Below are 26,596 nucleotides of genomic sequence, written 5' to 3' on the forward strand. Positions count from 1 at the left end.
CCGCCACTAAAACTACTCCTATGAACTACAGTTACGTAGCCTGTACGTCAAAAGTAAAATGACTCTTAGTAGAAGCATTTTAGATCACCATCATCCAGCATTTATGTTACTTTATAGACACAGAATATAAAATCAGGTAACATTTACTTTTCCTTTTTAAATTGAACAATATTTTTTTCATACAATATATTCTAACCATCCTGGTTTTTCTTTTTCAAGAGAAAGGATTCTTGGACATTTCGAGATGATAAGAAGCTAAGTCACACAGAGTAGTAATTGAATATAGTTAAAAATAGAAAAACTGGAAAAATGGGTTGAAAAAAAATCATAAAGTTTAGCATTCTTTGAAAAAACAAAAAAAAAAAAATTCTAAGTGCACAAGGTCTCCTTACCTGCAGAACATTCTCTAGAAGGGCATGGAGAAGGCACACAGGAGGGATATAATGGGCTTGTAAGGAGGAAAGCTCTTCAATGGCTTCTTTAAAGAACTGTCCCTCTATGAGGCTCTCAATTAAGTTTAATATTCCTCTGGGGAACTCTGTATTTTTAACCTAAGGAAAAATAATTTTATGTCTGAAAGAAGAAAAGTTGAACTCTGAGATCAGATCTTGACCAAATAAAAGACTCTCATTCCCTCATCTGTAATATAAATGACTCCTGTCTTTACTACTTGACAGGTTGCATGACCTTTAAACCTTTATGGTCTAAAACAAATAATGAGTTACTGTATTTTATAACTAGAAGACATGCAAAAATGTTATTAGCTGTTATATTATTTTTCAGTAAGATAAAATATTCCTCTAAAAAAAAAATCTGACAGATCAAGTGCTTGTCTCCAAACTTGAGAATATTAAGTTTGATAACTGGAACCCATATTAAAAAAAAAAAAACAAAAACAAAAAAACCATCCATATTGGTTCATGTTTTTAGTTCTAGTGCTAGGGAGACAGAGTCATGTGAATTCTTTGAAGTTCAATAGCCAGAACATAGCTTACAAGCTCAAAGCTACTGAGATACCCTGCACCAAATATACAATACAGATCTAGAGTACTATAGATCTATAGTAACAATTATGAAAGAATCATAAGACAATTCTATGGATTTATATAAATGTAACTGAAGTGTTTAAAAATACATTCCTCCTTGATCAAGATATTTCTAACAATGGAAATATCTAAACTTAGTAACTTATATATGTGATTGTGGAGCTTTGAAAAAGTTACATACAATATTTAAATGTCATAATATGACTTTTAAGTTTCAAAATTAAACATTTAAATAAACGTTGGAATAAAACAATCCATTTAAAAAATGAATAGTGATAAAGAAAATAAAAGAGTGAATAGTGATAAAGAAAATAAAATATTTGGAAGTGTTAGAACAAGAATTTAACACAAAAGTAGTATTTATAAAAGGTATAAAATATGAAAAAAGAATATATATTTCACCTATCATGAACACCATGTACATTTTCATTATTCTCAACACTATTGACAGCTTTGTTGAAAATATTTTGCAATAGAAAAATGGTTCCCCAACCCATTTCTGATCACAAACAATAAATTAGCATTTCTTTTTTGCCCCAATCAGCACCCAACCCCAAGCACCTTACCTCTACATTGTATACTGGCTGTTTATCTGCTCTAATGCAGTTGTATCGGACAGCCTACAAAACAACCATATAATTAAATTTTAACTGTTTAAGTTGAAAATATATTTCAGCTTACAAAGCACATAACCTCAGACAAACATTCAAAACAGATTCAAGAACAGATTAATAGCTATAATTAATCTGATACTCATTTTGGCTCAAATTAGTAACTTTCACCATTTCAGAATAATAGCATTCTCAGGAACAGAACAATTCTATTGTCTCCTTAATTAAAATAACTTCATGTCATTTTTACTTTAGAAATCTGAAGTTGTCTATTGTCCTTAGCACTTTAGTAGTTAAAACTATAAGGGAGAGTCCATTTTCTCTAAGAGTCTAGAAGCGAGTCAAGTTTTCTCAACAATCATACATAAAAACTTGTATTGTTTTAAAATATTTGCACTTGTAAATTTTCAGAAAAGACTGTAATGAAAAATACCTGCAACAAATATTTAAAAAGGTAACATCCTGATTCAAGAACCTTCTACAAAGATCCTCAGTAAGCAAACCAATGGAAAATAATACAAACAAGTAATTGGCAGAAAAAAAAAATACATAAACTGCCCATGAAGCCATAAAATGTATTGAATTTTGTTACTATAGAGTTATAAATTTCAAGAATGATAACTGTCTGACTTCTAGTCTGGAAGTATAAAGACAGAAAAAGAGAGGCCCCTGTTTTAGCAAGAAAAATAAAAGTCATTTACTTTTAAATCCTTTCATTAACTCATCATAGATACAAAGGTTGTAGTGCAACAAACTAGACTGTCGCAGACCCCAGACTACAAGTATCCAGTCACACACCACAGTCGTCGCTAAACACCAAATCTCTGAGGTAAAAAAACTAATTCAAGCATACTTACCAGTCACTTACATCTTAATCTAAAGAAGGAGTATTAATGTGATAAGTCTTACCTGAGCTCTATATATGTCTCTGTATATCTGCTTCTTTAAAGCATTTTTTACTTCAGTGAGATCCACATTTGTCTTGATATCCTTGGTCTTTGATTCTTCGGCACAATCAGTAAGAAGAGAATTCTTCATTTCTTTCTGCATACATGTAAAGAACTTTAGATACTGTACTAAAAACAGTATTTAATACACATAAAAATACAAGACTACAAAAAACCCACTTAAATTTTGCAAAATATTACTTGCTACTCATATGTGATTTCTTTGGATCGAGGGCTAGACCACTGAGCCACATCTTTAGCACCTAAAAGAATATTTCATTTGAACTTATCATAAAGCCCAAGTTGAAACAAAAATTAACTTATGTTCATGATGCTTCTTATACACACATAAACTGACGGTGACTTTATGCACCACTTAAGTCCACCTAGCATGTTTTCTTTAGCCCTTAAGATGAAGTGAGGCATAGTTTTCTGCTTTATATCAGAAGTTTTCAACATCATATGTCACTAAGAAGCATTTGATTCTCAAGAATTTGAGGCTTTTGATTTTTGGCTATAGAAGGTTCAATCTATATACACATATTCTGGGTTGGAATGTAAAACAAAGCTATATTTTAGAAAAACCTTATCTAAAAAATATGCTTTAAAAGACAAATAATTTTATTATAAATGGTTCTGTATCCCACTAGAAAAGAACAAGAGTAGAAACAACATTTTCATTTGTAGAGATTTTGGTGGTGTTTTCCATTGTCAAAAACAGCTACACAGTGCTTCTCCAAGAGCCTTGAAACTCTCAACAAAAACCCCAATGAAAAGAGCAGACATGAAAAGACCTCTTCTGAGTTGATGGCCAGGGATGCCCCGGAGACACAGCCTACTCATATTGCCCTTGGCTATCTGTACTCTCCAAGAGATGGATGGTAAATCCCTATTGTTGAAGATATCATACACTTCAGAAATTCTATGCAAGCTTCAAAAGGAGGGAGGCAACCAATAGTCCTATCCAGTTATGAGGGCTATGAACCACATCAAACAACAGCATGGCACAATAATCTTAAGGATGCAGTAGTGGCACACATACTATGGTAGGAACCAATAATTCTCTAATTGGACGTAAGGCCCATTCAACAAGAGGAATATTGTGCCTGGTACTAGAAACCTAAATAACTACTCAGTGCTAGTGAAGTCATGGTTATTAATTTACTAAATCAGCATAATCCCTATAGCAATTTTATACCCTCAGACAGGGGTAGTTTTCATCCCTCATTAAAAAAACTCTTTGCAACAGACAGGGACCACTACAGAAAACTACATACAATCAATATGAAGAATTGTAGAGTCCCGTCACAATAGATACACCTACAAAACACACCTAAGGCTCAGGGGACTTAGAGGAAGAGGAGGTGATTTTAGAGCCAGGGGGATCAGGGAGTTTATGTGAGACTGAGTCTCCTAGTTGCATCAGAAGCTACACCCATAACCTTTCACCAACATGACTGCCTAACATGACTGGAACAAGGAAGACACCAATGGCACCAATGGATATGCCAAACTGGATGGGGGAAAGCTTCCCCAGGCAAATCACACATTGTCCAGTGCCAAAATGTCAGTCCTAAAAGCATACATGCAATAAGTAACAATCTATGAAAGAGGTTATATTTAGGTCACACACACACACACACACACACGTATGTATAATATATGTGTACAATAATTAGGGAAAACAGGGGTTGTGAACTTGAAAGAGAAAGGTGAGCAGTACATGACAGGGTTTGGAGGCAGCAAAAGGAAGGAAAAATGTACTTAACATTTCAAAATTATTTAAAATATTAACAAAGAAATTCACCACTATTCCAGATATTTCTTTTCCTTTTGTTAAATTTATAAAAAAAAAAGCGTAAATTTGAGAATCATGATTAGCTCAAATTTCCTTACATATTCATATAAAAGCTATTTTACTATAGATAGTTAATTATAAATACTAAACTAAATCAAGAGTTGTTCTTAAGTATATAGAATTAAATACAGCAAGCAACTTTACGAATCAGATTACCTGCCTAGGTTATAAAGAAAAGCGAAAGCCATCTATCCTTATAGTCTCACCTGGTCTCTGTAATGCATGTGCTTTCTTAACGTACTTCTAAGTGTGTCCTGGGCATCATCGGATTTGCAATAACCTTCTTTTTTGTTCTTTTTCCTCAAAATGTAACTCCTTTGGATATTTTTATCCTTTTTCTTAGTTTCTTTCTGTATTTTGACCACAATTAAACAAACCAGAACATGAATGAACTGTTACAAAATCCAATAGGTTAAAACAGGATTACAACATAAGTATAATTAAAACATATTAATCAAAAGAGCTGTGCTCTATGCACCAAAGCTCGTCCACTTGCAAGTGGAAAAACAAACCAAAACAAACAAATAAAAATATTTGGGAAACCAGCCAAGCATCATAAAGAACAAGTGACATACATTGTCCTTATGATCAATAACTTCATGCCCAGGAATACATTCTCAGCCAAAGAAATCCCTGAACATCTGTACCAAGAGTTACACAAAAGAATATTCACTGCTCACAGCAGAACTGTTTGATAATTTCAAAACAGCCAATCAAAACAAAACAAACAACAAAATATGCCCCCCTCAAACAAAACAAAAAAGAAACCCAAATGCTTATGAACACAAAACTGGATGAAGTTTAAAAGTGTAACATAGTCAAATAACAAAACATGTATGTGAGGAAAATGTCCATGAAAATTGACCTATATATATTCATTAACAGTCATAGCTAACTACTGTTTGGGATTCGCCTAATTAGAAAAACTAAATGAAAAACAAGGAAAATAACACAAATGCTAAAGTAAGGGATACTTCTGGGTAAATGGAAAAGACAGAGTTAGGAAATGACACAGAGGTGTCCTAAAACTTGCTAAGACTGATTCTTTCCCAGGTTAAGTGAGTTCCTCAACAGACATTTTTGTTTCCTTCAAAAAAACACTGCATAAATGTCTCATACCACTTTGGGACATGTACTTCTCAAAAAATTTCATGACTCACATTGTATTTGGTAAATTTAGAAAGGATCTATAGGATAAAATGAGTATTTTAATTTGTGACATTTTACCTGATTCTCATGTCCATGTCTTCTGAATGTATTTCTCTTTTTAAAAGATTTCATATCTTTTCTTAGGTCTCTGAATTTTTTGGGGGGGTGTTCACTCAGAATAAGTCTATCATTAACATTTTCATTATGATTTTCCACTTTATTCTGCATGTGTATAAAAATAATTATACTTTGGGTTAAATATAGCTTCAACACAACTCACAGAAGTCACAATAAAAAAACTCAGGAAAATAGGTTTGTAAAACACATGAGATTAAATTTAAAATGTAAAGTTAGTTTTAATACATCCTTCTTATACAAACGGACCAGAAAACATGCATTAGTTTGCCACATTTTATAAGTTATCAGATATACTTAGTAAACTTGCTTATTTAATTTAGAATATTGAGTATTACAAACTACTTTGTTTTAGATATGAGAAATTTGTTAGTTTTATGTACGTCCTCCTAAATTTATTTTAATAATTTATCTTTTACAAAATAACTATTTTTTTTTCTGTTTAATAAAACAGTATCAATTGTGATAATTTCATTAGTTTACATGCTTCGATAAATGTAGAAACAGTTCATATGAATTTAGAATGCATGTTTCAGATACATCTATTTAAAAAGCCTCTTATGCATAAAAGTCTTTCAGTTTAGACTAGTAATTACTGAGTTACTGATTTGATAAACTAACAAAATAAACCTATTAAACATAGTATGAAATGAACATTTTCTTTCCTACAGTAGAACCAATAATGCTTTTGCTGTTGTTGTTTATCACTAATGTCGGAAATACTGCACAAGAGCTGCAGTCTTCCTGGGTTTTTTCTGTTGTCTGTTTTTCCATGTTAATTCAAAATAATTTGCTTTAAACTTTTTGTTCTATGCATGCAAACTCTACATCTGACTTTATGTTGCTTATGAACAGTGTTCACAGTCGAGGAAACGTTCTATAAAGCACGTGCTGAGAATGTGGCATGCGTGAGGAACTCAACAGGCACACATGCAGTATTTCTATGAGTCCTAAAACACAGACCTACACAAATTGTCCAATGTGCTCAATTTATAGGCTAAAAATATAGGTTGATATGTTAGCTTTCAGATCTCAAGTATTTTTACCAAGAACAGGCTCTCTTCTATAATTCTTTAGGAAAAACCGGAGAATGTCTAGCTCATAGCATTTTACCTGAGTTCTATACATGTTCTCTCCAGCACCTTTGATTTCAAAAAATCCTATGTCTTTCTTAAAATCTTTGCTTTTTTCTTGATTGTTGTATTTGATCCAACCAGAACTGATTTGAGAATCTTCATCACTCTGAATTTCTTTCTGTATGTGATGAATTTTTTAAGGCCATTAAGTAAGTGTAATAATGTTAGAATGCATATCAATTGTATATAGTTTATGGGCTTCAACTTAATATATAATTGCATATTACTTTCTTAGTCAAGTAAATCCTCCTAAAACAACTGTCAAGCTCAAGCCAGACTATTATCTCAATACTGGGGTAGGAGTAGACACATAGTTCCCATGGTTAGCTGAAGAACTATTGGCAATTACTAGCTGCTCATTAAAGAAAGTAAGTTTGCCCCTTGCTTGGTCTTTTTGGCTGGGGCAGACTCCTAGCTGATCTGCTCCCATGTAGACACCATATCCTGACCCATCCTAGAGAAACTACTGCCATCAGAGCAGCAGGATTTCAGGATCCCAGAGGCAGCCTGAGTCCCAGGAGCAGCTCTTCTACCGAGGAGCTCAGGATCACAGGATCACAGAGACATCTGGACTCTGAGGAGTTCTGACACAAGCAAGATGACTGGAAAGACAGGCTCCAGTCAGAGACAGTGAGTGCAGGTAGCACTAGAGTTAACCAGATGGTGAAAGGCAAGCTCAAGAATATAAGCAAGAGAAACCAAAGTTATCTGTCATCATCAGAACCCAGTTCTCCTAACATAGCAAGTCCTGGACACCACATCACACCTGAAAGGCAGGATTCAGATTTAAAATCACTTCCCATGAGGATGATAGAGGGCTTTAAGGACATAAACAACTCCCTTAAAGAAATACAGGAGTATACAGGTAAACAGGTACAAGCCCTAAAAGAAGAAACACAAAAATCCCTTAAAGAATTGTAAGAAAACACAACCAAGCAAGTGAAGAAATCAAACAAAACCAGCCAGGATCTAAAAATGGAAGTATAAACAATCAAAAATCACAAAGGGAGACTACCCTAGAGATAGAAAACCTAGGAAAGAGATCAGGAGTCATAGACGCAAGCATCACCAGTGGAATACAAGAGATAGAAGAGAGAATCTCATGTGCAGAAGATACCATGGAAAACATTGACACATTGACACAACTGTCAAAGAAAATGCAAGATGCAAAAAGCTCTTAACCCAAAACATCCAGGAAATCCAGGACACAATGAGAAGGCCAAACCAAGGATAACAGGTATAGATATAGAGAGTGAAGATTCCCAACTTAAAGGGCCAGTAAACATCTTCAACAAAATTACAGAGGAAAACTTTCCTAACCTAAGAGATGCCCATGAACATATAAGAAGCCCACAGAACTTCAAATAGACTAGACCAGAAAAGAAATTCCTTCCGTCACATAATAATCAAAACATCAAATACACAAAACAAAACAATATTAAAAGGAGTAAGTGAAAAGGTCAAGTAATTTATAAAGGCAGGCCTACAAGAATTACACTAGATTTCTCAGCAGAGACTATAAAAGCCAGAAAATCCTGGACATATATCATACAGATCCCAAGAGAACACAAATGCCAGCCCAGACTACTATACCCAGCAAAACTCTCAAATCACTATAGATGGAGAAACCAAGATATTCCATGACAAAACCAAATTTACATGGTATCTTTCCACAAATCCAGCCCTACAAATGACAATAGATGGAAAACTCCAACACACGGAGGATGACTATAACCTAGAAAAAGCAGGAAATTAATCTTCCAGCAAATCCAAAAGAAGATAGCTACACAAACATAATTCCACCTCTAATAACAAAAGTACAAGGAAGCAACAATTATTTTTTCTTAATATCTCTCAATATCAATGGACTAAATTCTCCAATAAAAAGACATAGACTAACAGACTGGGTAACTAGGACCCAGAATTTTGCGGCATACAGGAAACACACCTCAATGACAAAGACAGACACTATCTCAGAGTAAAAGGATGGAAAACAATTTTCCAAGCAAATGGCCTCAAGAAACAAGCTGGGGTAGCCATTCTAATATAGAATAAAATTGACTTTCAACTAAAGGTTTTCAAAAAAGATAAGGAAGGACACTTCATACACGTCAAAGGAAAAAATTACCAAGATGAACTCTCAATTCTGAACATCTATGCTCCAAATGCAAGGGCTCGCACATAAAAGAAACTTAAAGCACACATGGCACCTCACAGAACAATAGTGGGGTATTTCAACACCCTACTCTCAGCAATGGACAGATCATGGAAACAGAAACTAAACAGAGACATAGTGAAACTAACAGAAGTTATAAACCAAATGGATTTAACAGATATCTACAGAACATTTCATCCTAAGACAAAAGAATATCCATTTTTTCTCAGCACTTCATAGTATCTTCTCCAAAACTGACCATATAATTGGTCACAAAACAGGCCTCAGCAGATACAAAAAGATTGAAATAATCCCTTGTATCCTATCAGATCACCACAGGTCTTTAATAATGACAAAAACAATGTCATACAGGTGGAAACTGAACAACACTCTACTGAATGATGACTTGGTCAGGGAAGAAATAAAGAAAAAAATTAAAGACTTTTTAGAATTTAATGAAAATGAAGGCTCGTCATACAAAAACTTATGGGACACAATGAAAGCAATGCTAAGAGGAAAACTCACAGCTCTAAGTGCCCACAAAAAGAAACTGGAAAGAACATACACTAACAACTTGATAGCACACCTGAAAACTCTAGAACAAAAAGAAGGCAGGAAATAATCAAACTCAGAAATCAACCAAACAGAAACAAAAAGAACTATGAATAGTATTAAACAAACAAACAAACAAACAAACAAACAAAAAAAAACCCCAGCAGCTGGTTCTTTAAGAAAATCAACAAGATAGATAAACTGTTAGCCAGACTAACCAAAGGGCACAGAGACAGTATCCAAATTAATAAAAACAGAACCGAAAGGTAGACATAACAACAGAAACTGAGGAAATTCAAAAAATCTTAAGATCCTACTACAAAAGCCTATACTCAACAAAACTGGAAAATCTGCATGAAATGGACAGTTTTCTAGACAGATACCATGTCAGCATGTAGTAGAATGCAAATTGATCCACTCTTATCTCCTTGTACAAAGCTCAAGTCCAAATGGATAAAGACCCTTCATATAAAACCAGATACACTAAAACTAATAAAAGAGAAGGCGGGGAAGTACCTTGAATACTTGGACACAGGGGAAAAGTTCCTGAACAGAACACCATGGCTTAGAGCTTATGCTCTAAGATCAAGAATTGAAAAATGGGACCTCATAAAATTGTAAAGTTTTGGTAAGGTAAATGACATTGTCAACAGGACAAAAGGTAACCAACAGCTTGGGAAAAGATATTTACCAATCCTACATCAGATAGAGGGCTAATATCCAATATATATAAAGAACTCAAGAAATTTGACTCCAGACAACCAAATAACCCTATTAAAAAGTGGGGTACATAGCTAAACAAAGAATTTTCAACTGAGGAGACTCAAATGGCCAAGAAGCACCTAAAGAAATGTTCAACATTCTTAGACATCAGAAAAATGCAAATCAAAACAACCCTGAGATTCTACCTCACATAAGTCAGAATGGCTAAGATCAAGAACTCTGCTTAATAGCAGATGCTGGCGAGGATGTGTAGAAAGAGAAACACTCCTCTACTGTTGGTGGGGTTGCAAACTGGTACAACCACTCTGGAAATCAGTTTGGTGGTTCCTCAGAAAATTGGATATAGCACTATCTGAGGACCCAGCTATACCACACCTGGGCATATACCCAGAAGATGCTCCAACATATAACAAGGACATATGCTCCACTATGTTCATAGCAGCCTTATTTATAATAGCCAGAAGCAGGAAAGAACCCAGATGTCCTTCAACAGAGGAATGCATACAAAACATGTGGTACATTTACACAAAGGAATATTACTCAGCTATTAAAAATAATGAATTTGTGAAATTCTTAGGCAAATGGATGGAACTAGAAAATATCTTCCTGAGTGAGATAACCCAGTCACAAAAGAACACACATGGTATGCACTCACTGATAACTGGATATTAGCCCAAAAGCTCGCAATAACCAAGATACAACTCACAGACCACATGAAGCTCATGAAGAAGGAAGACCAAAGTGTGGGTACTTTGATCCTTCTTAGAAGGACTAACAAAATATTCATGGGAGCCAATATGGAGACAAAGTGTGGGACAGAAACTGAAGGAGGGGCTGTCCGGAGACTGCTCCACCTGGGTATCCATCCCATGTGCAGTCACCAAAGGCAGACGGTGATGTGGATGCCAGGAAGTACATGCTAACAGGAGCTTGAAAGGAGCCATATCCTTAGAGGTTTGCTAGAGTCTGACATATACAGAGGTGGATGCTCACAGCTAACCACTGAACTGATCATGAGTTCCCAATGGAGGAGTTAAAGAGAAGACTGAAGGACCTAAAAAGGTTTGTGGCCCTATGGGGAGAGCAACAATACAAACCATAGTTCCCATGATTCTTAAATGGGGATTTCATCATTAACAACTATCTTATGGATTTGTTTAAAGCTATTACATAATTTTTAACGACTTACAGAAAAAGTTACAGAATAAAACCTAAAAATACCACAAATGGGAAGTGTGGCAAATGAAGTTGAGAATATAGATTTTAGTAAAGAAACAAAGTTTATTGAGTGCTGCTTTAGTCTGATAATATGACAGTTATGGGATGTTGGGTGATTTATTCACTTCACTGTATCTCAATTTTATCCATTCTACGTGGAATGATTATAAATCAACCTCATAGAAGTAGACTTTTAAATATGAAGGAGTGTAAAGTAATTAGCATGGTGTCCACAGTGATCAGTCTGTTGGCACAAAGCAGCAGTACTAACAGTTCTCACAATTACAGCGAGATTAGGGCTTAACTTTCACACATTAAGAACATACTAGTTTCAAAGAACAAATCATTCCTTGATGTCACAGAACAAGTAAAGTATAAATCTAGGCAAAAAAAATTTTTTTAACTCAGAAAGTCTGCTTCCTGGTATTCCCTTCTTTTAAGAAAAATTTTGTGTATATAAGATGTGTGTGTGTGTGTGTGTGTGTGTGTGTGTGTGTGTGTGTGTGTGTGTGTGTATTGTGTATATTATACATGTGCCACGATAGAGGTAAGATCAGGTATCATTACCTTCCACCTTGTTTGAGACAGTATCTCTTATTGTTTGCTGTTGTGTATAAGAGGCTAACTGGCCCATGGGCTTCAAAGGATAGTCTTGTCTTCATCACCCATCTCCCCTGCAATCATAGATGTATGCTACCATGTTTGGCTTTACATGGGTTCTAAAGAACCTGAACTCAGGTCCTCACACTGTAGCCACGAAGCCATCTCCCCAGATCTTAGTTTTCTTAAGTATTCAGTCCAAAGTTTAAGCATTCTTCTATCTGAAAAACCTTACTTAGGTCAACAATTAACATATATTATTAATTTTGCCCCCTGTGTTCCTTTACTTTGCATATTCTTTTTAACTAATTGATATCTTTCTAAAAATTGAAATTAATAATTTCCATGTTTTTCTCCACTACTAAATAATAAAGTACCTCAGAGATAGACATCTGCTCTTATTTCATATCTATAATGCATTGCACAATAACAGTCTTCTACTTAGACTAAATATTAACCTAATTCTGCCAGGTAGCTTTCTTAAAAGTTTTAAAATGTTAAACACAATAGTATTTTTGACTGTTATTTTTAATTCAGTCAATCTCCATGACATTTTAAAGGTGATCCCATGACTCTTAGATGATATTTAAAGGAAGTATATGAGGTATACAATACGTTCTATGCCACAGAATTGGAAGTAAACATTCTCATTTTTTCCCAGACATAATTTCAATGTGCTTTTCTTACTTAGACTTGATGTACTTCAGTCTCATTCAGAACATACATACAAGATGGTGAATTTTAAAACTTGGTATATAAACTAGATGGTATCTGCTACTTATTTTGACATATTTGCTATTCTTTAATACTTCAGAAACTAAACATTATAATATTATTATATATTAAGACTGTATGATTATTACATATTGTGCTCCAATCAATCATCTTCATGAAAAATGTAATTCAGATATAAATAGAAATTAAGAATGACTTTCAATCATTGGTGGCAAGTACTAGAAAACTACTGAAACTAACTCGACAATTATCAGCAGATAGAATGGCAACGAAGGCCAAATGTTTTGGCGTAAATCCAGAAACTCAGGTATCACCAGCAGTTCAGACTTTGTGTTTGTCTGTAACACAGTCCTGCTCTTCAGCTTAGCCTGGAACTTACATTCTTTGGGTTTCAGCCTTCAGGAATTCTGGAATTATAGGCACCTATCTCTAGGGTGTCCAGATTCTATCTCAACATTCTGCTATCTTTTTAAGTCTAGAACTATTCATGATCAAAGAATACTAGTAAAAAATTATTTCATAATATTACCTAGAAAGGCAATTCTGTGGTGGCTTTTTTCTTTAAGAATGAAAAAGAAATATTTTAATTCTTATATTTCTTACTATCTTCCAATGATCTGATCACATGCTTATTCCTAGGGCATCATTGTCAGGGATAAAGACTTTTTCCATAGTTCAAATAGATACATCCCATGAACTAAAACTAAGTTTCTGACATACTGTCGCCAGAAAAAGGTGAGTACAGAAAGATGAATTATGTGTGCTCTCTGAAGATTCAAATAACTTCAATAATTTTTGTTTATCTAACAAATTTGAAATGAGAATCCATGTGGTAAGTTCTGTGTAATGTTACTGGGGCATAATTATAGAAAAGACAAAGTCAAAAGTAGAATATCATTAGAAATTTAGTCTAGGTGCAAAAGAAAAAATTTGATGTTAGTATGAAGTTAGAAAAAAAAAAAGAGCAGCAGTTTGACTCCAGAAACATATGAAATCGAATTAAAACAACATAGCAAGGACTGAATACAAGAAAATTAGAGAAGGGAGGGTTGGAAAATGACTCTAGCCGGGCGGTGGTGGCGCACGCCTTTAATCCCAGCACTTGGGAGGCAGAGGCAGGCGGATTTCTGAGTTCAAGGCCAGCCTGGTCTACAGAGTGAGTTCCAGGACAGCCAGAGCTACACAGAGAAACCCTGTCTTGAAAAACAAAAACAAACAAACAAACAAAAAAACCCAAAAAACAAAAAACAAAAAAAAAAAAAAAAGAAAAAAAGAAAAAAAGAAAACGACTCTAGGTCTTTGGCATTCTGTACAATTAGCAGGGGATGGTACCCACTGTAGTGAGGTACAGTGGATGGAGCATGCCTCTTCCTAAATGGCGCTCACAAACCCCCAAGCTCCCACTAATCTGCACTTATCTACTAGGAGTTCCCTCTGGAGTTTGATTCCTGTTCAAAAACTCAAGAATTGGTATTACACGACAAAGTAGGGAGATGGGGAAACAGGTCAACAAATTATTTCCAGATCTTAGAAATATTTCTCTCTTTCCCAAGAGTCAGTTACCTCAAATTTATGACATGCATCCTATGCTACTTATTGTAGTGTGACAGTAAAATAATTCAAACTACTTTTAGCATACATCACTAAAGCATTTATCTGAAAGTAAAAACTGAAAATAAAACAAGTTTATACCTAAGCTTATTTCAAATCTACACCCATATTTTCGGCTATTTAAAAAATTGAGAATAAATGCCTTAAAATATACCATTCTCATGTTTCTAATTATTACATTTTCAAAATTTAGAAGTCAATTTTAATATAGTTAGTCCATTAGTCTATATGTCTAAATCCATGGATTCAACATAATGATCATGTCCAATCTCTCCTGAACATGTACAGGCTTGTAGTTATAATTCCACAGAGTACAATAGCTGGTTATGAAGTATTTACATCCTTGCAGGCATTGTAATAATATAGAGACAATTTAACATAGACAGTAACAATGGATATAGATGACATAAAAATTCTATGCTATTTTATATAAAGAGCTTGAGAGTAGAGCATCTTTGAACTTTGGCATCCAAAGGGGAGCTTAGAACCTATTCCTTGGAACATCTTCACTTCATTCATTTGGTACTTCATAAAAAGAAACTCAAAAATGTCTAATACTTATTTTACTTACCTCTAAGAGAAAATCTCCTAAATACTGAATTGGATAAAATGGAGCCTTAAAGTTTTCTTGTTCTCTCTCAGCACTGATTCTTGCATTACTGGCAATAACATGGGTTATCCCACTTGGAGAACTTTTGGGTAAAATGACATTTGCCTTTCCAGCCTCCAAAACTCTAAATAAAAATGTAGATGTTTAAAAAAAAAAGAAAGAAAGAAAAAAAAAAAAAGAGAGAAAAGCAAAGCATTAGAAAAATTGAGGTCATTCAATCACCAAATTACTTCCTTAAGGATAGGAATAAAATTTCTTGAAAAAAAAAGTCATTCCTTTAGGCCACTGAGGACTATGGACAGTTAACACCTATAATATGAAACATGAATATTGAAACATAAACAAGTCACAACAAAGCTAAAACAACAATGAAAAAATTTAAGAAAACAGTCATCCTGGAAGGCAAAATACAGCTCCAAGGAAAACCTTGTGAACCTCAAGGATACTAAGACTCTACTAAAAGTCCGTTAAGTGTCTGGTCATCGGCTAGGTTTTGTAGACTACAACTAGAATCACAGAACTTGAAGAGGCAGAAGGAGACTAAATTTGAAGTCATTCTGAGGTGAAATGAATAAATTCTGAGCCAATCTGGGACTTAACTACGATCCTGTTTCACCAATCGAAACAAAACAAAGAAAAAAAACCCTTAAACTTATATTAAGAAACAGTTTTACATTAGGACTTAGAAGATTACACATAGACATATATATTCAAGTACCAATTACTGTTTTTGTTTGTGTTTAGGATCTAGAAAGCAACACAAGCCAAATAATCTAGAGTCAACCTTCTCTTGAGCCTGATAGAATCAAGATATTAAGCTAATCAAGAGTGATAAGCCCCGTGAACAGTAACTATTTCACTTTTTCAGAATAAAATAAGAAAAGAAAAAGAACAGAAGAAAACATGACAAATAGGGTAAGTTTTAAAGAAATTTACCGGCAAACTATAGCTCACGAGACAGTTCAGTACATTGGCAATCTGTCAAAAGAAAATGTCTTCACTTACATATTCTCAGTCACAGGACTTTCATGAAAAAGGTAAGTTATGATAAAGGGTAAGTTCGAATCAAAAAGAAGCATCCTAGGTGGCTGGAGTGGGTTGGTTACTACTGCCTGCCACTGAAATATAGGCACAAAAATCATATTTTTAAAAAAAATATAATGAAAATACCTCTATGTTGGGGCTTAGGCTGGCCCACTTTGGGCGGCCTAAAATGTTGAGGCCCTCTCCACTCCGCACTTGGCGGCCACTGTATCCTGGCCCAAGCTGCCGCTCCGGTCCACGGGTTGGGGTTCAGCAAGAGAGAGAGTGAGGACAGATGGGAAGACTGGAGACCAGACAGAGTGTGATTCAATCCCGTTTATTCTTCAGTCTCTCTTCCTAGTCCAAGTCCCAAGTCTTGAGTTCCAAGTTCCTAGTTGTACTCCTCCTAGTTCCTAGCTGTACTCAATCTCTGTTACTCCAAATTGTTCTCTTCCGAGTGTCTAATGTCTACTCCTGCTCCTAGTGTCTGAATCTCTGTTCCTCTAAATTGTTCTCTAAGTTGTACTCTCTAAAGTGTCTGATTCTCTGATCTCTCTTCTGTCTGCCTCTCGCTTTTATATGTCTCATTTCTAAGCCATGCCTCTAAGTCTTGCCTTTAAGTCATGCCCTTAGGTCTTGTCTCTAAATCTGATCTCCAAGTCACACTCTTAAGTCACACACCTTTAATCTCACACACCTTTAATCTCACACACCCAAGGAAAGTCCTGGGTATCTAAACCAAGATTATCAGAGTGTGCTCAGCTGTTGTAGGCTATTGTAATCCAAGTCTCATGTCAGGGTATATGGCTCAAGATGACTGCAAAGCTGATAGCTGCTTTCTGCTAAAAGTCGTCTCCCAACACCTCTAGACTACTGGAGAATGATAAAGCTTCTGCCTGTAGTCAGATGAAAAAAACAGGCTGCTTTTCTGTGAAGAGTAGAAAAAAAAACCTACTTGATTTTAAAGAATTGGTTAGAACCCCTATTGCAATGCACCATGATAAAAGAGAGATTGCTTTTAAAACCAAGAAGCTAGGAAGAACCAAAGACATTTGGTTCAGGATCTCACATCGGTCTACAAGCTGAGATGTAACATTTCAGGGAAGACCAGAAGGTCTCTCTTGCCGTTGATCCAAGACAGAATTTGACTGTCATGTAACACAATCAAACTTGTTGCAGGACTTGAGCAAAGCAGTGTAAAATCCTAAAAATGGAAGTAGAAACAAATAAAGAAAACAGAAATGGAGGCAAGCCTGGTGATGGAAAACCTAGGAAAGGGGGCAGGAGCTACACATGCAAGCACCAACAACAATACAAGAGATAGAAGAGAGAATTTCAGGCAGGGAAGATACCTTAGAAGTTATTGACAAAATGGTCAAAGAAATTTCAAAACAGAAAAAAACTACTAACTTAAAACATACAGGAAATCCAGGACACAATGAAAAGACCAAACCTAAGAATAACAGGAAAAGAAGAAAGTGAAGATTGCCGGCTCAAAGGACCTGAAAATGTCTTCAACAAAACCACAGAAGAAAAGTTCCCCAACTGAAAGAAAAAGATGGCCATAAATGTGCAAGAAGCCTATAGAACACCAAACAGATTGGAGCAGAAAAAAAAATGCTCCCATATCATAATAATCAAAACACTAAATGCACAGAACAAAGAAATAATATTAAAAGTTGTAAGGAAAAAAGGCCAAGTAACATATACAGGCAGACCTATCAGAACTATAAGCCACACTTCTCAACAGAGACCCTAAAAGCCAAAGTAACCGGGACAGCGGTCATGCAGATCCTAAGAGAACACAAGCAAAACTAGCAATCATCATAGATGGAGAAACCAAGATACTCCATGACAAAACCAAATTTAAGCAATACCCATCTATCAATCCAGACCTGCATAGGATTCTAGAAGGAAAACTCCAACACAAGGAGGGTAAGTACAACAAAGAAAAAACAAGATATCAACTATCTCACAAGAAAAACAAAAGGAGAGAATCAAGTACACATGATGTTACCTATAACAACAAAGATAACAGGAACTAACAGCCTCAATATCAACAGACTCAATTCCCCAATAAAAAGACATAGACTAACACACCTGACACACAGCAGGATCCAGCATTTTGCTGTATGCAAAAAACATACCTAAATGACAATGACAGACACTACCTTAGAATTAAAGGCTGGAAAAAAAGTTTTCTAAGCATACAGTTCCAAGAAATAAGCGGGAGTAGCCATTCTAATTTCCAATAAAACAGACTTTTAACCAAAAAGTTATCAAGAGAGATGGGAAAGGAAATTTCATTTTCATCAAAAAAAAAAAAAAAAAAAAAAATCCACAAAGAGAAAGCCCCAAATGCAAAGACACCCACATTCATAAAAGAAACTTTATTGAAGCTAAAACCACACACTGAACCCCAAACAATTATAGTGGGAGACTCTCACCAATAGACTGGTCTTTGGAACAAAAACTAAATAGGGACACAGTGAATCTAATAGCAGTTATGAACCAAATGGATTTCAAATGAACATTTCACCCTAAAAGAATATATCTTCTTCTCAGCACCTCACGGTACTTTCTCCAAAACTGACCTCACAAAACAAACCTCAACAGATACAAGAAGATTGAAATAATCCCATGCATTCTATCAGATCACCACTGACTAAGGCTAAACTTCAATAACAACAACAACAAATAATAATAAGAAAACTCAGATATCCATAGAAACTGAATAACTCTATACTTAATGATAACTTGGTCAGGAAAAAAAAAATAAAGAAATTAAAAACTTCCTAGAATTCAATGAAAATAATGACACAGCATACCCAAATTTATGGGACACAGTGAAAGCAGTGCTAAAAGGAAAATTCATAGACAGATACCATGTACCAAAGTTAAATCAAGAGCAGGTGACCTATCTAAAGAGGCCCATATCCCCTAAGGAAAACAAAGAAGTCATTTAAAACCTCTCAACACAAAAAAGTCCAGGGCCAGATGATTTTAGTGCAGAGATCTACCAGACTTTCAAAGAAGAGTTAATACCAACACTTCTTAAACTAGTCCATAAAATAAAAAGAGAAGAAAGACTACCTAACCGTTTTATGAAGCTACAATTACTCTCATACCTAAACCACACAAAGACCCAACAAAGAAAGAGAATTTCAGACCAATTTCACTTAAGACTATAGATGCAAAATATATTCAATAAAATTCTAGCAAACTGAATCCAAGAGCACATTAAAACTGTTATTCACCATGATCAAGTAACCTTCATCCCAGGGAAGCAATATGGTTTAATATAAGAAAATCCATTAACGTAATCCACTATTTAAACAAATTTAAAGAAAAAAAATCAGATTATCATTTCATTATATGCTGAAAAAGCATTTGACAAAATATAATACCACTTCATGTTAAACGTATTGGAGATCAGGAATTCAAGGGCTATACCTAAACATAATAAAAGCACTATATAGCAAATTAACAGCGCATATCAAATTAAATGGAGAGATACTTTAAACAATCCACTAAATTCAGGGATAAGACAAGGTGCTCACTGCCTCCTCATCTATTCAGTATAGTACTCAAAGTCCTAGCCAGAGCAATTAGACAACAAAAGAAGATCAAGAGGATACAAACTGGCAAAGAAAAAGTCAAGGTGTCACTATTTGCAAAATGATATGATAGCATTCATAAGGGACCCCAAAAATTCTACCAGGGAACTTCTACAGCTGAGAAACAACTTCATCAAAGTGGCTGGATATAAAATTAACTCAAAACATTTTAGTCATCTTCCTTTATGCAAATGATAAATGGTCTGAGGAAGAAAATAGGGAAACAACACCCTTCACAATAGTCACAAATAATATAAAATACCTTGGGGTAACTCTAACCAAACAAGTGAAAGTCTGTATAATAAGAACTTCAAGTCTGTCAAGAAAGAAATCGAAGACCTCAAAAAATGAAGAGATCTCCTATGCTCATGAATTAGTAGGATTAAGATAGTAAAACTGGCCACCCTATCAAAAGCAATCTACAGATTCAATGCAATCTCCATCAAAAGTCCAACACAATTCTTCGAAGACATGGAAAGAAATATTCTCAGTATCATATGGAAATACAAAAAAATCCAGGATAGCGAAAACAATTCTTAACAATAAAAGAACTTCTCGGGAATATCCATTCCTGACCTGGTTTCTACAGAGAAATAGTGAGAAAGATTGCATACTATTAGTACAGAGACAGATAGGTCGATCAATGGAATAGAATTGAAGCCCCAGAAATAAACCCACATGTTTATGGACACTTGTTCTTTAACAAAGAAGCTAAAAACATACAATGGAAAGAAGACAGCATCTTCAATAAATGGTGCTGGTCTAACTGGCTGTTGGTATGTAGAAAAATGAAAATTGATCCATATTTGTCACCTTGTTCAAAGTTCAAGTCCAAGTGGATCAAGGACCTCAACATTAAACCAGATACACTAATAGAATCTAATAGAAGAGAAAGTGGGAAAGAGCCTCAAACTCATGGGCATTGGGGGGACATTTCCTAAATAGAACTCCAATGACTCAGGTGTAAGATCAAGAATTAATAAATGGGACATCATGAAACTGAAAAGCTTCTGTAAGGCAAAAAACATAGTCAATAGGACAAATCGGCAACCTACAGATTGGGAAAAAAATTATTCACTAATCCCCCCTACCCCCCACACACACCTGAAAGAGGGCCAATATCCAATATATAGAGAGAACTCAAGAACCAAACCTCCAAAGCACCAAACAACCCAATAAAAAAATAGAGTATATAACTAAACAGAAAATTCCCAACAGAGGCGTCACAAATGTCCGAGAAGCACTTATGGAAATTCAGAGCATTAGTTCATGACCATCATGGAAAGAAGTGAGGGGCTTTGCATTTGATCAGTAACTGAAATCTCACATCTTGTTTTTAAATTATAGGAGAGTGCTGACAGAGAGATAAGAGACAGACAGACAAAAAGATAAGTGGGCACAATTTCACTCACACACACACACACACACACACACAGGGCCTGGGTGAAATTTACTAGAAAAAAAGAGTACCTACCTCTCTTATCCACTCCAAAGGTCCACTACCTGGGCAAGGGTATCTAGTTCCAGATTAATCATAACAGCCTCCATCAACCCAAACACTTATGCCTTGTTGACTGTCATACAGCCTTGCTTACTTTCCTGCCAAACTGTTCTCTATTCTCGGAGGCAGACCAGCAGTGTGTTCCCTCGAAAAATTTCTCTCTACTAACGTATTGTAAGTTCAGTCACCTCACTTACAGTTACTATTATGGAAGACAAGTCATCATTAAACATGCTATGAACTTTAAAATACATGCAGTGAAGCCATTTGTTAGAATGAAAACAGAAAACGCTAACAAAGTATTTGCAAACAGAATGAGTAATATATTGAAAATGAACAATATATCATGATGCAGTTTATTTCAAGAATACAAATTTGGTTTAAGTTTTAAGGACTAATCAGTGTGGGTGAGAAATGTTCAGTAGTTAAGAGCACTTTATTGCTTTTGCAAGGAACTCAGGTTTTGGTCCTATGCTCCCTCATTGCAGCCCACAACTGTCTTTAACTTCAGTTCTAGAGAATCAATGCCCTCTTTAATCCTCTGAAGGTACTGAAAACACTATATAAACACACACACACACACACACACACACACACACACATACACACACACAGAGGCAAAATACTTGAACACTCTAAATTTTTTTAAAATAAAGAATCTACCAGAATAACCTTAATAGAATAATAAAAGAGAAAAGCCAAGAATCACCATAGACACAGAAAAAAAAAAAAAAACTCTTAGTGATTTGTAATAGCTACCCCAAATACAAAACCAGCAAGCAATAAATTTAGCAATATAGATGTAAAATTTATACAATGAAATCTAAGACATATGCTTAGTATTGTGGCTCAGGACTATACTTCAGAACTTCCCTGTACTTGCAAAGAAGAGCCAGGAGGATCATGAGTTCAGGGCAGGCCAGGACTACAGAGCAAGATCTGATCTAACAAAGAAGCAACATAATCTACAGGACATTAAAAGTCCCTGTTAGACACATAGTGTGTACACAGGAACAGTCAACCATGTTAAGATCTTAGTTGTCACAAAGTCAAGACCAAGGATAAAGCACAATCCTAGTAAAAGCCTCAACTTGGCTTTTAATTGAAATTCACATGCTGATTCTAGCATGTAGAAATTTTAAAAATCCAGGTTTACAAAAAGTTTCAGAAAATATATGAAGTTGAAGATTCAAGCTAACTGATTCCAAGATCACAATAAAGCTACAACAACAAAACATTGGGTTGATGATGGTAGGCAGAACTGAGTATGACCACCCAGAACACACGTTCTACACACAGATCATACACACAGCCACTGAGAGGAGCAATAGTGCCAAGAGGAGTCCAAATAACTGTACTCTACCACAGTGCTTCTGCCAGGGTAAGCAAATGTGACCCAACTATTTTAGAAAACAATTTAAAACCTTTTGTAATGTTCAGTATAAACATACCATTTCAGCAAACAATTTAATTCCTAGCTACTTCTTATGAGAAATGAATTATGTCTACATAACTAATTTGGATCAAATATTAAAAGGAGCCTAACTAGCAAAGACAAAAAAAAAAGTAAATAATAGGGTGCCCATCAAAAAGTAAATAATAGGCTGCAATACATTCATATAGTGAAATATAACACAGAAAAAGAAGTAATTTTTTAAAAAAATTAACAAATGATAAATCTCCTAACTATAGTACAAGACAAATGATGACAGATTAAATAAGTATATCATTCAAACAAATCTCAAATCATTTAAAGCACAGTAATAAGAAAAGAAACCAGCGACTGTCTGGTGTTGGTAGTCCAGAATTAAAAGACAAAGATACAAGAAACCATTAAACTTTAAAGATCTTGATATAGTTAGGCTAACATTACTATATAAATTTCTCCAAACTCACTAACTATGTACTTAAGATGGGTGCATCTTAATGCTTATACATTTAGATAAAACATTTAAGGTTCTACCCCTGAGTTTTTTTAAAAAAGAAAAAAGCTCAAAATACAGTTTAGGCAATCAGAAGTCTTTTAAAAATATTCCTTTAAATAATGGTGAGATGGCTTGGTGGGTAAAGATTTATCATACAAGCATAAGAAACTGAGTTTGGATTTCCAGTACCCATATCAAAATCCAGGCAGAGTGGTGTGCATGTATGAGTCTAGCACTAGAAAAGAGAGAAGAGGAACTCAAGAGCTTGTCCAGCCAGTGAGCCTAGCCACATCAGTTGGGTTCTGTGAGAGAACATATCTCAAAAAATAAAGTGAAGAGTAATGAGAAAGATGTGAGTTCTCTTCTGCAAATGGGTGCATGGGTGTAAGCACCTGTACACACACATTCACAGAGAAACAGTCTTCATATTTAAAAGTGAAATTAAATTATGGTGAAGATAGTATGAACCACAAAGACAGAACTATATAAACCCCAAGCTAGCCTCTGTGATAATAAAATAAACTATCAAAAGTTTAAGAATGCTTCAAAATGAAAAATTCCTAAGTAGTGCTTTTTCTTTTATTTGGCTCGAGTTGGAGAAAAGAAATAACATGGAACTAAAATAGAGATCAGATTAATCTAGACCCATCCATAATACCCAACAAAGGGACAGAGCCTGTAGACACCATATCCACCCATAATACCCAACAAAGGGACAGAACCTGCAGACACCATATCCATCCATAATACCCAACAAAGGGATAGAACCTGTAGACACCATATCCATCCATAATACCCAACAAAGGGATAGAACCTGCAGAGACCATATCCAGAACTAAAATAGAGATCAGAATAATCAAGATCCATTTATACCTAACAAAGCAGGTAGAACCTGCAGACCCCAACAGAATTATCAAACCCCATCTATAATGCCCAACAAAGGGGGACAGAACCTGTAGAGACCATATCCAGAGGATAGGCATGGCCCCCGGTTGAGGGATGGGGCCACCCACCCACCTCAAGAATATTACTACAGAATTCATCCTGTCAAAAAAGGTAATGCAGGGAGAAAGAGTGGAGCAGAGGCTGCCCACCTAGGGATCCATCCCCATCTGCAGACCCCAAACCCAGAAACTATCACTGATGCCAAGAAGGGCTTGCTGACAGGAGCCTGGTACAGCTGTCCCCTGAGAGGCTCTGACAGAGCTGGACCAATACAGATGTGAATGCTCGCAGCCAAGCATTGGACTGAGCATGAGGACCCCAACGGAGGAGTTAGGGAAGGACTGAAGGAGCTGAAGGGGACTGCAACCCCATAGGAAGAACAACATCATCAACCAACCTGACCCCCTAAAGCTCCCTGGGACTAAACCACCAACCAGAGTACACATGGGGGACCCATGGCTTCAGCTGGAAATGTAGCAGAGGATGGCCTTATCTGGCATCAGTGGGAGAGGAGCCCCTTGTGCTGTGGAGGGTCCATGATCTAGCATAGGGGAATGCTAGGACGCTGAGGCGGGAGTGGGTGGGCAAGTGGCAGAGCACCCTCATAGAGGGAGAGAGTAGGGGGTAGGGTTAGGGGGGTTGTGGAGGGGAAACAGGGAAGGGTGATAACATATGAAATGTAAATAAAATAACCAATAAAAAATGTAGCTATACTAAGAAACCAAAACAATAACAACAAAACAAATTTTGTTTTACTAAGAAACTCACATGCTTGGGCACGGTGGCTCACCTGAGATAAAGCTATGTACACTGTACATTATATATGTACAATGCTAAATGGACTCAGTGGGTTCTATACGCAACTATGTATGTGTATGTGTGTACATGTAAGAATAATGAGGGAGTGATCATTAATTACAGGAGTAAGTGTGCAGAGGAGTTGAATGGTGGATGGGTGGCAGTGATGTAGATGCAGGGTTGATGTATAAAGTTCTCAAAAAATTTATTAAATAAAAATAAATTTCCCAGCTGTAAGAATATCTTTCCTTAAGTATCTCATTTTAAGTAATAATTGAACATACCTATTAAAAGGTATTCATAGAAACAAGAATTCATTCACTGCTTCAAATTTCTGAAATCCAGCTTACCTTACAAGAGAGTCACTCCTTTTATCAGCCCTAACAAGGAGGACCACTTTCCACGTGTGGAAAGCCCCGGGAGCACCAGTTCGTTTCAGTTCTTCACGCCATCTTTTAGGTGCAGATTGCATTTGAGGTGAATAATGGGAATCTTTTTCAATTTTATATCCCCATTCATAAGTTGTTTCATCAAGCCATCTGCCACTTTTGGCACTGTGAATTATGTAATCCTTTGTTAATACCCATTTTCCTAGAAAGCAAATGAATTGTCTGTCACAAAAGAATTTTAATTCTGGTAAATGATACACAATAAAGACCAAATAACAACTAAAAGACATCCTTTTTGTACATGAGATTATGACAGACTGCCAAAATTATTTTTAGAATAAATTTCAAGAGGCCTTCAATTTCACTGAACATTGTATATAATCTTTTCTACGCTATATCGCCATAATACTAAGTAGTACTAAGTGAACTCTGAAGTTTTAATATGAAATATAACATCACTTGAACTATTATTACTAATTTAACTTACTAATTTAAATAACATTCACTGTATTGTCATACTAAATTTATTGAGTGAGTGAATTTTATAGGAAGCGTACATATTCTTTTTTTTTTTATCTGGGCACCAATGATCTTTAAACATCAGAAATAATGCATAGTTTTGTTTGTAAAGGTTAGTGATGAATCCAAATGTGTCTTTTGTAATCAATTACCATCAATTACCACAGAAGAAAGCTATGGGTATATCAGTGGTGAGAAAAGGTGAGATGAATAAACCAAATCTCAACTTGGGTATTTCAGAAAACTAAAGTAGGATGACACTGCTTCCCAGCACAGACTGAGGGAGAGCCACCTTGAAGACTGAACCACATTTATTTGTAATGAGATAGCTGGGAACAAAGGGACACAGGGCTCAGATCTACTAACACTTTAAGGTTTGGGCATCTTGTCCTAATCTTTCTGTTAAAATAGTTTTCTTAAACAAAACATCTAAATTGCTAAAACTTAATCTTGACAAAGTAAATATTTCTATTTAATATATATTTCATATGTTAAAAATTTTAATCAGAATAAAGCAAAAATCAACTAAATCTTTTTAAAAATAATATATGCATATCTGATATTATAAGCATAATATATTTCTAGAGACTTAAAATGCTTCTTTCTCTAACATTAAGTTTTTTCATGCGTTAGAGAAAAGGAGTCTACTTGCCTGCTGCACAAGCTGCTAGAAACTTCTCACTCTTGCACAGTCGTTCAGCTATAAGGTGTGTACAATTTTTATATTTCTGGAGGGAAGAACCCACGTGAAGCAATGTTACTACAGAGAGAATTTCTTAATAAAAACTTTTAA

General features: G+C 35.3%; 1 protein-coding gene across 5 annotated transcripts in view; it reads right to left on the minus strand.

Moving 5' to 3' along the window:
• The window catches only part of Slf1 (SMC5/6 complex localization factor 1), a 67,407-nt gene that overhangs the window by 32,183 nt on the left and 8,628 nt on the right, over positions 1-26,596 (minus strand). For 3 of the 5 annotated variants that reach the window (XM_076927058.1, XM_076927057.1, XM_076927059.1), the window contains exons 3-11: positions 26,456-26,531; positions 25,246-25,486; positions 15,048-15,210; positions 6,860-7,000; positions 5,690-5,833; positions 4,669-4,812; positions 2,567-2,701; positions 1,613-1,666; positions 393-551 (exon numbers count right to left, since the gene is read on the minus strand). In XM_076927058.1, coding sequence (XP_076783173.1) covers positions 393-551; positions 1,613-1,666; positions 2,567-2,701; positions 4,669-4,812; positions 5,690-5,833; positions 6,860-7,000; positions 15,048-15,210; positions 25,246-25,486; positions 26,456-26,531 — 1,257 coding nt within the window. The remainder of the gene's footprint in view (positions 1-392; positions 552-1,612; positions 1,667-2,566; positions 2,702-4,668; positions 4,813-5,689; positions 5,834-6,859; positions 7,001-15,047; positions 15,211-25,245; positions 25,487-26,455; positions 26,532-26,596) is intronic. The other 2 variants (XM_076927061.1, XM_076927060.1) reach the window with 1 other exon arrangement.

This window comes from Arvicanthis niloticus, chromosome 29 (assembly GCF_011762505.2).
Source record: "Arvicanthis niloticus isolate mArvNil1 chromosome 29, mArvNil1.pat.X, whole genome shotgun sequence".
Taxonomy (NCBI): Eukaryota; Metazoa; Chordata; class Mammalia; order Rodentia; family Muridae; genus Arvicanthis; species Arvicanthis niloticus.